We start from the raw sequence: 14,216 nt of genomic DNA, 5'->3' as shown, positions 1-14,216 counted from the left end.
GAGGATCAATCGAAACACGCAACGACTCCTTGCTCACCGGATCGAAAATTTCGCAAAAATAATTACAAAATACTAAAATGCAAATGGCGGCATGCACCCGTAACACCGGGCACTGCCTACACTAGGTTGAAGCAACAAAAAACTCCAGAAAACGGAGCCAAAAGTTCAACAACCGGCAGAAAAAATAATGCAAATGGCGGCACGTCACAACGCAAGTCCGCCATGTTGACGACTAGAACTCCGTCAAGACGGAGACATGTAGTAAAAAACAGAATACCAACACACAAAGGTCGGCACAGGTAAAGACAAAATAATCTGTAAAAGATAAGTCATAAGACCTAAGCTTACACAACAGAACAAACTGCTCAGCAGGTAACAAAGTACCCTGCCCGACAGAGCTAACGCTAAAGACCGCCATGTTGAAACTACAACTCCGAGAACGGAGAACAAGCTTTAACATAACACGAACAAAGGCGGCGCAAGCTCAACCAAGCCTGTAAGGAGTAAGTCACTAGACTTAAGCTTAACGAAAGAACACACTGCTCAGCAGGGAAACGAAAGTCGCCTGTCTGGCAGCACTACAGTAATAGTCGCCGTGTTAAAAGTACAACTCCGTAAGACGGAGCACGAAGTACAAAGCCATTTACCAACAAATGCAAATGGCGGCACAAGCTATAACAAGAAAACGTTACAGATAAGTCACTAGACTAAGCTTGAACAACAAAATAACTGCTAGGCGGGAAAACGAAAGTCACCCGCCTGGCAGCGCTACAGTAAAATCCGTGTAAACAGAACGACTCCGTAAGACGGAGCACAAAGTACGACGCCATTTACCAACAAATGCAAATGGCGGTACAAGCTATAACAAGAAAACGTTACAGATAAGTCACTAGACTAGGCTTGAACAACAAAATAACTGCTCAGCGGGAGAGACAAAACATGTCTGAGAGAGCAACAGCTCTCTCCCGCCCAAGTGAAAACCAAAACAAACTCCGAGAAACGGAGAAAGACATTTTCACAAGTGAACAGTTACCATAAACAAACGTTGTAAACAAGAAAGATCTCACCAACAGCTAGCAAGATGAACCAGGGTCAAAAGGTCGTCCTCACAGGAGACCCAAGGCTGAAAAGCCCAGCAAGTACCAACACGTCTGTACAGCACGGTGTTGAAGAAGGGAATGAGTTTGCCGGTGATATGTGCCGCGCATGCGCGGGCTACCGGTGAGGGGAGGTAACTACCAGGGCCTTGTTGTCAAGGTTTTGTTTTGATTTGGGGGTTACCTCCCCCTGTTTCCAGGGTTAGTACTTCAATGTCTTACGCATCAAACTGAAGTTAATGCTATTTATGTGAGTTGTAGTAAGAATATGTTATTTAATCGGAACTGACCAAACAGACTGCGCCAGTAGCATGACATATGTCGTGACAACCAGGTGACACCTAGTATACGTAAAGTAGTGTGACATATGTCGCGACAACCAGGTGACACCTAGTATACGTAAAGTAGCGCGACACATGTCGCAACAACCAGGTGACACCTAGTACAACCAGCCTAAGGGTTAAAACGGTGGGTTGCACTGTACCTTGATTTTGATCTGTCTGTTGGGCAGGTCAGCGTACATAGCGTCCCAGTCCTCAGAGTCCCAGCCTCGCCTGGCCAGGATCGTCTCCACCAGCAGCATGTCCGATATGGCGTCACCCACCGTCTGAACAACCAGAAATATCATCGCATGATTTATGATTCAATCATTCATGTGTAATGTGATACTAGCTTCCAGAAGTGAGATATTTCAATAATGGATTGATATTTCTGATGAGGGAGGGAGGGAGGGAGGGGGGGGGGGGGTGTCTACACCAGAAATATCAATCCATTATTCTTTGCACAAGCAATATGTTCCTGTGAACAGCAATTATCACATCTATGTCTTCTAACTGCACATACATGCAACGCTGGGATGTCCTGTTCATTTTCTGTAGCAATACTTTGTTGGAAACAAAGTGTTCATTTTTTTCGTGGCAGACATATTCTATTTGTTCAAAATAAAGATTGTCGTTAATGCCAGCAAAATTACCTGGTTAATCACATCCATTGTGTTGGCAAGGGTATTCGCAAGCTTCTGTTGTTCCTCTGGAATGCTGTTGGAAATAAATGACGTCATGACATTTTAAGCAAAAATCATTAAATGCAGGACACATTATAGCAGTGAGTGAAAGTAATATGAAACCAATCTCCCAATCCACAATACAACTTACATAGCAGTGAGTGAAAGTAACATAAAACCAATCTCCCAATCCACAATACAACTTACATAGCAGTGAGTGAAAGTAACATGAAACCAATCTCCCAATCCACAATACAACTTACATAGCAGTGAGTGAAAGTAACATGAAACCAATCTCCCAATCCACAATACAACTTCTTCTTCATTCATGGGCTGAAACTCGCACAGCTTTTACGTGTATAACCGTTTTTACCCCGCCATTTAGACAGCCACACGCCGCTTTCGGGGAATGCATGCTTGGTATTTTCATGTTTTTATAACCCACCGAACTCTGACATGGATTACAGGATCTTTTCCAAGCACACTTGGTCTTGTGCTTGCCATGCATGTACACACAAAGGGAGATAAGTCACTAGCAGGTCTTGTGCTTGCCATGCATGTACACACGAAGGGGGATAAGGCACTAGCAGGTCTTGTGCTTGCCATGCATGTATACACAAAGGGAGATAAGTCACTAGCAGGTCTTGTGCTTGCCATGCATGTACACACAAAGGGAGATAAGTCCCTAGCAGGTCTTGTGCTTGCCATGCATGTACACACAAAGGGAGATAAGTCACTAGCAGGTCTTGTGCTTGCCATGCATGTACACACAAAGGGAGATAAGTCACTAGCAGGTCTTGTGCTTGCCATGCATGTACACACGAAGGGGGATAAGGCACTAGCAGGTCTTGTGCTTGCCATGCATGTATACACGAAGGGAGATAAGTCACTAGCAGGTCTTGTGCTTGCATGTACACACAAAGGGAGATAAGTCACTAGCAGGTCTTGTGCTTGCCATGCATGTACACACGAAGGGGGATAAGTCACTAGCAGGTCTTGTGCTTGCCATGCATGTACACACAAAGGGAGATAAGTCACTAGCAGGTCTTGTGCTTGCCATGCATGTACACACGAAGGGGGATAAGGCACTAGCAGGTCTTGTGCTTGCCATGCATGTATACACGAAGGGAGATAAGTCACTAGCAGGTCTTGTGCTTGCATGTACACACAAAGGGAGATAAGTCACTAGCAGGTCTTGTGCTTGCCATGCATGTATACACGAAGGGAGATAAGTCACTAGCAGGTCTTGTGCTTGCATGTACACACAAAGGGAGATAAGTCACTAGCAGGTCTTGTGCTTGCCATGCATGTACACACGAAGGGGGATAAGTCACTAGCAGGTCTTGTGCTTGCCATGCATGTACACACAAAGGGAGATAAGTCACTAGCAGGTCTTGTGCTTGCCATGCATGTACACACAAAGGGAGATAAGTCACTAGCAGGTCTTGTGCTTGCCATGCATGTACACACGAAGGGAGATAAGTCACTAGCAGGTCTTGTGCTTGCCATGCATGTACACACAAAGGGGGATAAGTCACTAGCAGGTCTTGTGCTTGCCATGCATGTACACACAAAGGGGGATAAGTCACTAGCAGGTCTTGTGCTTGCCATGCATGTACACACAAAGGGAGATAAGTCCCTAGCAGGTCTTGTGCTTGCCATGCATGTACACACAAAGGGAGATAAGTCACTAGCAGGTCTTGTGCTTGCCATGCATGTACACACGAAGGGAGATAAGTCACTAGCAGGTCTTGTGCTTGCCATGAATGTACACAAGAAGGGAGATAAGTCACTAGCAGGTCTTGTGCTTGCCATGCATGTACACACGAAGGGAGATAAGTCACTAGCAGGTCTTGTGCTTGCCATGCATGTACACACGAAGGGAGATAAGTCACTAGCAGGTCTTGTGCTTGCCATGCATGTACACACAAAGGGAGATAAGTCACTAGCAGGTCTGCACATTGGAAAAATGTCATTCCTTTGCCCACCAGGCGCGGCCGGGATTCAAACCCACGACCTTCCTCTTGGGAAGCCGACGTCTTATCCACTAGGCCATTGCACCCGTCCCATGATAGAACAAGAGGCATGATAGAACAAGAGGCATGATAGAACAAGAGGCATGATACAACAAGAGGCATGATACAACAAGAGGCATGATACAACAAGAGGCATGATACAACAAGAGGCATGATACAACAAGAGGCATGATACATCTTGTGGAAACAAGGAGGTTTATGGGAAATAGGTTCTCGTCCACACTCCCACTGCCTCATGCATAATTATGAGTTATGACAGGTTCAGCAAGTGCATTGCTGTGGGGCAGTCAGTACGTGAGGGCTAAACACATTGCATATCTTCTGTTCTCAGTCAGTACGTGAGGGCTAATTGTCATGCTATTCCCCACCTGTTTGCTTTTCTTTGCCTGATCAACACATTACATATCTTCTGCTAGAACAGGCAACTCTCAGTCTTTCTATTTGTATATATTAAATAACACTCTGGACACATTTGTTTCTAATCAATGCTTCAAGAAACCACAGAAATCACTCCAAAGGGAATTAATGCCTCACCATTATTCATGACGCAGTGAAAAACTAATAACAACAAAAATAGTGGTTACAGCACACAACTTAAACGTACCACTTGTGTACAGAATGAATGCTATACACAGGCAAATCACAATTCTAAATTCTCATATGTGGCAAAACTGCTTTCCACAAAACAGAAGCATAATTAAGCATAACTAATATTTCATAATGCTGTGAATGAACCATTAATTATCTTGTCATTCAGACGTTATATCCTTACCTTGTCATTCAGACATTATATCCTTACCTTGTCATTCAGACATTATATCCTTACCTTGTCATTCAGACATTATATATATCCTCACCTTGTCATTCAGACATTATATATATCCTCACCTTGTCATTCAGACATTATATATATCCTCACCTTGTCATTCAGACATTATATATATCCTCACCTTGTCATTCAGACATTATATATATCCTCACCTTGTCATTCAGACATTATATATATCCTTACCTTGTCATTCAGACATTATATCCTTACCTTGTCATTCAGACATTATATATATCCTCACCTTGTCATTCAGACATTATATATATCCTCACCTTGTCATTCAGACATTATATATATCTTCACCTTGTCATTCAGACATTATATATATCCTCACCTTGTCATTCAGACATTATATATATCCTCACCTTGTCATTCAGACATTATATATATCCTCACCTTGTCATTCAGACATTATATATATCCTCACCTTGTCATTCAGACATTATAAATATTATATATCCTCACCTTGTCATTCAGACATTATATATATCCTCACCTTGTCATTCAGACATTATATCCTCACCTTGTCATTCAGACATTATATATATCCTCACCTTGTCATTCAGACATTATATATATCCTTACCTTGTCATTCAGACATTATATCCTCACCTTGTCATTCAGACATTATATATATCCTTACCTTGTCATTCAGACATTATATCCTTACCTTGTCATTCAGACATTATATATATCCTCACCTTGTCATTCAGACATTATATATATCCTCACCTTGTCATTCAGACATTATATATATCCTCACCTTGTGCTTTCACTCTGCTTTGTGATGGCCTCCCGTGCACCTTTACTAAACAGAACCTGGTGTTGAAAAAAGGAAATAAGAAATTGTGTTTACAACTCAAAGTAGTCTCTCATTGACAAAGAGAGTTGCTCTAAAACAAAAATGCAAGCAGTTGCAGTTCTTACTTATCATGACCTTCCTGGTAGATACACGCAATGCACACCTACATACACCATGATACACGCAATGCACACCTACATACACCATGATACACGCAATGCACACCTACATACACCATGATACACGCAATGCACACCTACATACACCATGATACACGCAATGCACACCTACATACACCATGATACACGCAATGCACACCTACATACACCATGATACACGCAATGCACACCTACATACACCATGGTGTATATCTCCAATGTAGGGTCCCTTAACCATGAGAGAGACACCTCTCCATAAAGTATACATTCGGTCATACCTTAGTGTGCTTACTTGAACAGAATTTCGTACCTGCCATGAGAAAAACCTGTAATGCGTATAACATATACGCTTTTAGCTTGTCCCAAAGATGTGTACCTCAATCTCAACAGGTAAAACAAACAAAAAATCACACAGGAATATACATTTCTTCTACGTTCATAAAACCGGGGAGGCTGACGTCTTATCTAATAGGATATATTGAGCCCCGTCTGAGGAATATTTAAATCATACCGTTCCATGCCCATTGGCCTCAAAGTAGACCCCAATGTCAAACTCCTGTGCCCTGTGGTGAAGATGCTTCACTCCTGTTGGCACACAGGCCACCGGTACTTTCTGCACAATGAACAATGTTGTACAATGACTAAGGTAATCAGTCAGTCGTGTTGCAGTAGATTCACACTGTATAGCACAACATAAAAGTCACAGTAGTATATAGTATCATTGTATAATGACAAAGCTCTGTTGTGAGACTTCCGTAAATCTGAGAAAATGGATCTTCCAAAGGGAAGAGTCTTAAAATTGAGGTGAATTTACAGACCCTTTGAGGAGAAATCTTGAAAAACAATTAGATCTTAAAATCGTGAAACTACAAGCTTGTAAAGGCAGAGCTGGGGTGAACTGAATAAGGCCCCTGTGCTTTCATCAAAGCAAAATTTCAAAACTTACCTGGCTATGGTCAAACAACACGCATACCCTTTTTCAATATTTTTCAATAAAAGTTATCAGAGGGATTTCCTCGTGGTTCTCTACCAAAGTACACATATAAAATATCCCAATTAGCCTTTAATGTCTTTGCCCTTGAGGTTTCGAATCCAGAAAATCCTCACGACGCAAGCAGTTGTGAGTAGCTGTTGCCAAAGTTTTGAATCGAGAAAAGCTAGTCTGCGCAAGAGGCCTGACCATTAATCACCATTTTCTGTGGCTTTAAAACAAAGGGCCGAAGACAAGAGGTTTGACTGTACAGTGGAACCCCCCCTTTAGAGGCCTCCATAAATCTGAGAAAATCAGGTCTTAAAAAGGAGGGAGTCTTAAATTAGGGGGTCTTAAAAGGGGGTTCCACTGTAGCATAATGTCAGTGATGAAGTCGGTGGAGCTGCCGTTGGCATAAGCACGCTACACCTGCAGTCCAATATTGAATTGAGAAAAGCGTCTCTGCGCAAGCGACCTTAAGATTCTAACCCCAAGTTTCTGTGGTTTTAAAACAAAGGGCCTAAGAAGAGAGGTTTGACCGTGTACCATAACATTAGTGATGAAGTCGGTGGAGCTGCCGTTGGCATAAGCAGTCTGCACCAGCCCCAGGTTGAGAGTCAGTCCACTGCCCTTCACCAGCTCCTGCAGGTAGCCCGCCACCTTCAAACAAAATTCACTGTGTATATATGCATGTAACACTGGAAGGTTATGGAACACACACACATACGCAAGCACACATACACCCACTGCACGTGACACAAACACACACACACACACACCCACCCCCCCCCCCCCCCCCCCGCTGTACGTGACACAAACACACACACACACACACCCACTGTACGTGACACAAACACACACACACAAACACACCCCCCCCCCCCCCCCCCCCCGCTGTACGTGACACAAACAAACACACACACACACACCCCCCCACTGTACGTGACACAAACACACACACACAAACACACACACCCCCACTGTACGTGACACACACACACACACACAAACACACACACCCCCACTGTACGTGACACACACACACACACACACAAACCCCCACTGTACGTGACACACACACACAAACACACCCCCCCCCCCGCTGTACGTGACACAAACACACACACCCACTGTATGTGACACAAACACACACACACAAACACACACACACCCCCCCCCCCCCCCCCACTGTACGTGACACAAACACACACACACAAACACACCCCCCCCCCCCCCCCCCCGCTGTACGTGACACAAACACACACACACACAAACACCCCCCCCCCCCCCCGCTGTACGTGACACACACACACACCCACCCACTGTACGTGACACAAACACACACAAACACCCCCCCCCCCCCCCCCCCCGCTGTACGTGACACACAAACACACACACCCACTGTACGTGACACAAACACACCCCCACACACACCCCCACTGTACGTGACACAAACACACACACACACACACCCCCACTGTACGTGACACAAACACACACACACACACACCCCCACTGTACGTGACACAAACACACACACACACACACCCCCACTGTACGTGACACAAACACACACACACACACACCCCCACTGTACGTGACACAAACACACACACACACACACCCCCACTGTACGTGACACAAACACACACACAAACACACACACCCCCACTGTACGTGACACAAACACACACACACACACAAACACACACACCCCCACTGTACGTGACACAAACACACACACACACAAACACACACACACACACAAACACACACACCCACTGTACGTGACACAAACACACCCCCACACACACCCCCACTGTACGTGACACAAACACACACACACACACACCCCCACTGTACGTGACACAAACACACACACACACACACCCCCACTGTACGTGACACAAACACACACACACACACACCCCCACTGTACGTGACACACAACACACACACACACACACACCCCCACTGTACGTGACACAAAACACACACACACACACACCCCCACTGTACGTGACACAAACACACACACACAAACACCCACTGTACGTGACACACACACACACAAACACACACACCCCCACTGTACGTGACACACAAACACACACACAAACACACACACAAACACACACACAAACACACACAAACAGGCCGTCACTTGCGCAGAAGGGGTCTAAGTTGACCAAAAGTGCGTGACGTGAATTCCCCGTAGGTGCACTTCCTGTCGGTGTTTTTTCCCTGTATACAAATGCTTTCAAGGGTGTGTGCATACTGAAAACGCTGTGGTTTTTGTGAGTTAGTCTGTGTATTGTGGAAGATGCTATTGCTGTATAGGTTTGTTGTCAAAAAATTGTCAAAAGATTGTATATATATGGAGAATTAAAAGATGATTGGTGGCAATTGCATATTATCCGATTAGTTAATATTGAATATGATTCATTTTGAAAAGTAAATATATTCCAATAACTTCACTAGAATAAGGTTTGAAAAAGAAGTTTTTCTCACATGAAGCACCTAAGAAAATAGGCATGGGAGAGCATATCATGATACAGATTGACGCTGCTTTGGAAATGTGGAGGAAGAAAAAAAAGAGGAAGAAAAAGTAAAGCGGAAAAAGGAAGAGCTAGAGGAAGAAGAGCTAGAGGAAGAAGAGCTAGAGGAAGAAGAGCTAGAGGAAGAAGAGCTAGAGGAAGAAGAGCTAGAGGAAGAAGAGCTAGAGGAAGAAGAGCTAGAGGAAGAAGAGTTAGAGGAAGAAGACAAGGTAATTCAGTAAGAAAGGGACAAGGTAATTCAGTCTTTAAATTGCTGGGGAAGTAGAAAAAGAGGACGAGCAAGAGTAATCACACGAAAAAGAAGAAAGAGGCAGATTGAAAAGGTGGAGAAGAAGAAGAAGATGATGATAATGATGGTGGTGGTGGTGGTGGTGATGATGATGATGATGATGATGATGATGATGATGATGATGATGATGATGATGATGATGATGACTTGAATTCCTAAAAACCTAGCCAGATTAAAGCGTGAATTTTCTGCTTTGATGGTGAATGCTCTTACCAGGGTTGCAATTTTATCCCCATCTAAAAGGTGAAATGTCTTCTGCTTGTCCAGGTAAAAGAAGACGATCCTGTCAGCATCTCCATCAAAAGACGCACACCGCATGCTTGGCTCAACCTTAAGACCTGCAGGACAAAACACCATCTTTTGTTACATCTTGTATTCCTCTATAGATACATACATGTATACATGCTTTGACAGACGTCTTGACAACATCCCTATCTAATAATAGTATCTACCACAGAACACAGACAAACTCAAGGAAACCAAATATGTCTTGGGCATGTGCGCACACGCACACACACACACACACACACACACACACACATGCACATGCCCACATACACTCACACACACACACACACACACTATCATGCACTGACAGTCACACACACCTGCATGAACACATCAGAAACACACTGTATTTTGAAGATTGGGCAAGAAAGGGTCTTGTCAGCGTATATGATGTTTTACATAGAAAAGAGTTTGTTTCCTATCAGTTCATTTGTGATGTTTTAGGAAAATCCCCACAGAGAATTTTGGAATATAACATGGTTCGTGCTGTTGTTGTAAATGTTATTAATAAGATGATGCACGGAAAGGAAGAAATTGATTTGATGGATATCCCCTCTTATCGTGGTAAGAAAGTACACAACGCACAACAGTTCAGAAAAGAATTAGTAAGCATGAAACTTGTTGAACCGTGTGCAATTGGATTTTGGAGGAGGAAATTTAATTATGAAATTGACAAGAAAGATTGGCTGATGAGTTTTGAATCGGTTAAAGAGACAAGGCTACGAGTACATGTATTACAATGGAAATTACTTCACAATATTTACCCCACAAATATTATGTTATGTAAAATGAAAGTTGTGGAAGACAATATTTGTTCACACTGTAGTGGTGCTTGAGTTTTGGAAACAAATTGAATTTTATATTTGGGTACACTAGGATAAACAGATAAAGTTAACTGTGCATGAAATCATGTTTGGAGTTAAAAATCGAAAAATGCATGCAACTCTGTTGAAAGAATTAAACTGTATAATTTTGGTTGCTAAAATGTGCATTGAAGTATTTATAAGAAAACCAAAAGGCTTCAATGCCTCTTTTTGTTATCTTCGAAAGGCAACTGCAGATCAGAAATATTTATTGGCATAACATACACACACAGACAAAGAAAATCTTTACCATCTGGCCCTTGTTGCTGAACCTTTACGAAATCTGCACCACACTGTCAAAGAAATGGAAGCAAGAATTTCTGGTCAGAACACACCCACAAATAAACTTTGAGTCAAATCTTACAAAATCTACATATATTCAAAATAACTTCAAAAAGATAGCATTTTTAATCACAAATCAAATAATACAGTCAAGCCCCTTTTTAAGACCTTCAATAATTTGAGAAATACAGGTCTTAAAATGGATATCTTAAAAATATTGGTAAATTTATAGATATTATCAACAGAAAATCTCAAAAAGAAAGGTCTTTGAAGAAATGAAGCCTCAAAGGGGAGGGGGGTGGAAGGGGGGGGGGGGTGGGGCCTGTATGGCAGTAGATGAGGAAAAAGCCAAGAATCTTCAGTGAATGCACAAAACTTGATGTTCCTCCAAATACACCATCTCACCCTGTGGTTCAGTTTGCCCTGTGATCCGTCATTAGTGATATGCAGCTGAAGCAGGTCACCAAGGCGACCTTGCAGCAACTTGACCTTGGGAGCTCCCACGCCATTGGCAGCGTCCACGTACAGCTGCCGAGAGTAGCTACCCTTGGTTTCGCTCTGTTGATAGAACCAGCAAACTTTTTTTTTCAATTCTTTAAAGCAGCATTGTGGGATGTGGTAGCCAGGAAGGGGGTTGTAGCTGCACTGTCCGTTCTGCGCGGGAAGGTAGAGACAGGAAGGGGAGAGAAGCACTGGGGCTTTGAAGGGATACATAGGGAGCTGGAGTAGGGAAGGTTTGGGTACAGCTATGTTATTGACTTTCTGCAAAGGAACACATAGATTGTGCCGGGTGAAGGGGGTAGGGGGTGGAAGGGTAAGCAAGGGTTTGGAAGGGCTAGCACGAGTTTGAGTAGGGAAGGATAATATATATTGTAGAGCTGCGTTATAGCCCTTCTGCAAGGATAGCGGTTGGGGCTGGGTGGGGGGAGAGGGGAGCAGCAGGGGCTTGGAAGAGGAAGAAGGGTGTTAGAGTAGGGAAGGATAGGTTATAGCTTCGATATCTATAAGCCCTTTTGCAATGAAAGATAGAGATTGGAGACAGGGGAAAGGGAGCAGCAGCTGGGAAGTGGTAGGGAGTGGGAGTACAAAAGGATAGGGTACTGATACATTATAGCCCTTCTGCAAGGGAAGACAGAAATAAGGGAAGAGGGGTTTAGGAGGTGGAGCAGGGGCTGCACAGGGGTAGATTGAAATTGGAGTATGGAATGAGCGTTTCTGGGGTGATAACGCGAGACAATCCCTGTGATCTTGCCGCGAGGTGGCGCCAGTTACCAGCCGAAAGAAAGAAGGGGCATAACCTCACCAGAACCGACCATTGTCTGTTTACCGTATAAAATGCACGACTTACACACAAACTGTTACCAAACCGATATGCTATTTGGGACCAATGCAAGTTTTTTTTCCTTTCTCGTGTGATCTTGCCGCGAGGTGGCGCCAGTTACCAGCCGAAAAAGAGCGAGGGGGCATAACCTCACCAGAACCGCCCATTGGTAAGGGTACAACTGCCAGGGAAAATATGAATAGGGAGGGGCGTTGGCTGGAAAAGGGTAGAATTAAGGGAGATAGAGTATGGATGGTAAAGGTTCGACTGCAAGGAAAGATAGTGATTGGAGACAGGCAAAAGGAAGGGGGAGGGTGGAGTAGGGAAGTGGTAAAACAGAGCTGGGCTATGGAAAACAACTAAGTAATTATAGTACAGGTACATCAGAGTCACATACATTTTTCTCTCAATTCTAAGTGTGTTTTCTTTTTTTTTTCTCCAAGGATGAAATTAAAGTTCAGTTTTCATAAATGGACATAATTATGGACATATTTCAACAACAAAAATCTAGATTTAGTGTGACGGAATCATATTTTCCAGACATTTTCCAAAATTATCTTGATCGAACATCAATTCAAATCTTTTTTCCTCTCATGTGACACTTTTTTTAAAATTCATTATTAAATTGAGTTTAAGAGACTATCAGCAACTTACATCTGTCTGAAGTTTCTTGAAAGCAGTGGTGAGCTTGTCATAGTAGCCTTCCTCAGTAGCTATGCCATACGCTCCTTGGGTGTTGGTACAGCACACCATGAAATGTAGCTGTGGTGTAGTCAGTAAACCTGTGTGTGATCAATAAATTTGATAGTAAACATCATCTAAATGACCATTACATACCTGCAATCATGCATGTATACTGTGAGGCACACACACACGGACTGACAAGCACACTTATTATAATATACACACCTGCATGTACACTACCGCACACACACACACACACACACACACACACACACACACACACACACGTGACTGCACATACATGCTTGTGGGCATGCATGGCTACTGACAAATAGACAATATGTGCCTTTTTTCTCTTCTTTTTTTTAAAGTCAAACTTAACTAAAGGTAGACCTTCAGAAGACAAATTGACAATCCACAAATACATCAGCAGGGATAGCCAAATCAACCGCCCAGTCACCAGGGGTGAGTAGAAACCGTCCAGCAGCTCGCCCGGCTAGCTCGTGAAAATTCTGGCCAAATGCAAAGCAACTTTTGTTTTTTCTTTTGAGTTTCAATTCTAAAATCCAAATAAACCCTGCACATGCAGAAACTTGGCCGCCATGTTGTAATGACATGAGAACGAGGCTCCCATTTCTGGCACACTTTCGACTTTCATCCAAGCTGTTTCTCCTTTCACTACCCATTCCAAACAAGTATTTTCAATTATCAGGTGAACCCACGTCAAAAGTATCTTAAAAAGACCGATGCTGAAAAAAAAGGGCAAAAGCAAACAGCACAAGTAAATGCTTCGTCGTTTGGGTGGCACCCGCTTTAGCTTGGCACACCTCAGCCCAGACTATTCAGTGACATTTCGACTTACCATAGTCTTTGCTCTTGCCACCGATGGCTGCTACGCCATCTTGAACAGCTTGGGCCAGGGAGGGGCTGCTTGCTCTGAACAGATCAAAATTCAAGTCCATTTTATTTTATTTACTGTATTATTATAATCAATATGCTAGGAAATTCAGGTCGCTTCCTCCCAGTAAAAAGCTAG

The 14,216-nt window shown here is 43.4% G+C and overlaps 1 protein-coding gene across 2 annotated transcripts in view; it reads right to left on the bottom strand.

Annotated features, from left to right (window-relative positions):
• The window catches only part of LOC138981042 (phosphoacetylglucosamine mutase-like), a 45,925-nt gene that overhangs the window by 22,120 nt on the left and 9,589 nt on the right, over nucleotides 1–14,216 (bottom strand). For both annotated transcript variants that reach the window (XM_070353845.1, XM_070353846.1), the window contains exons 5-14: nucleotides 14,043–14,116; nucleotides 13,151–13,278; nucleotides 11,581–11,733; nucleotides 11,144–11,186; nucleotides 9,956–10,080; nucleotides 7,442–7,555; nucleotides 6,437–6,538; nucleotides 5,729–5,784; nucleotides 2,071–2,134; nucleotides 1,582–1,704 (exon numbers count right to left, since the gene is read on the bottom strand). In XM_070353845.1, coding sequence (XP_070209946.1) covers nucleotides 1,582–1,704; nucleotides 2,071–2,134; nucleotides 5,729–5,784; nucleotides 6,437–6,538; nucleotides 7,442–7,555; nucleotides 9,956–10,080; nucleotides 11,144–11,186; nucleotides 11,581–11,733; nucleotides 13,151–13,278; nucleotides 14,043–14,116 — 982 coding nt within the window. The remainder of the gene's footprint in view (nucleotides 1–1,581; nucleotides 1,705–2,070; nucleotides 2,135–5,728; nucleotides 5,785–6,436; nucleotides 6,539–7,441; nucleotides 7,556–9,955; nucleotides 10,081–11,143; nucleotides 11,187–11,580; nucleotides 11,734–13,150; nucleotides 13,279–14,042; nucleotides 14,117–14,216) is intronic.

Source organism: Littorina saxatilis, linkage group LG12, assembly GCF_037325665.1.
Source record: "Littorina saxatilis isolate snail1 linkage group LG12, US_GU_Lsax_2.0, whole genome shotgun sequence".
Classification (NCBI taxonomy): Eukaryota; Metazoa; Mollusca; class Gastropoda; order Littorinimorpha; family Littorinidae; genus Littorina; species Littorina saxatilis.
The sequence above is the reverse complement of the archived record's forward strand: the minus strand, read 5'-3'. Positions and strand labels throughout refer to the sequence as shown.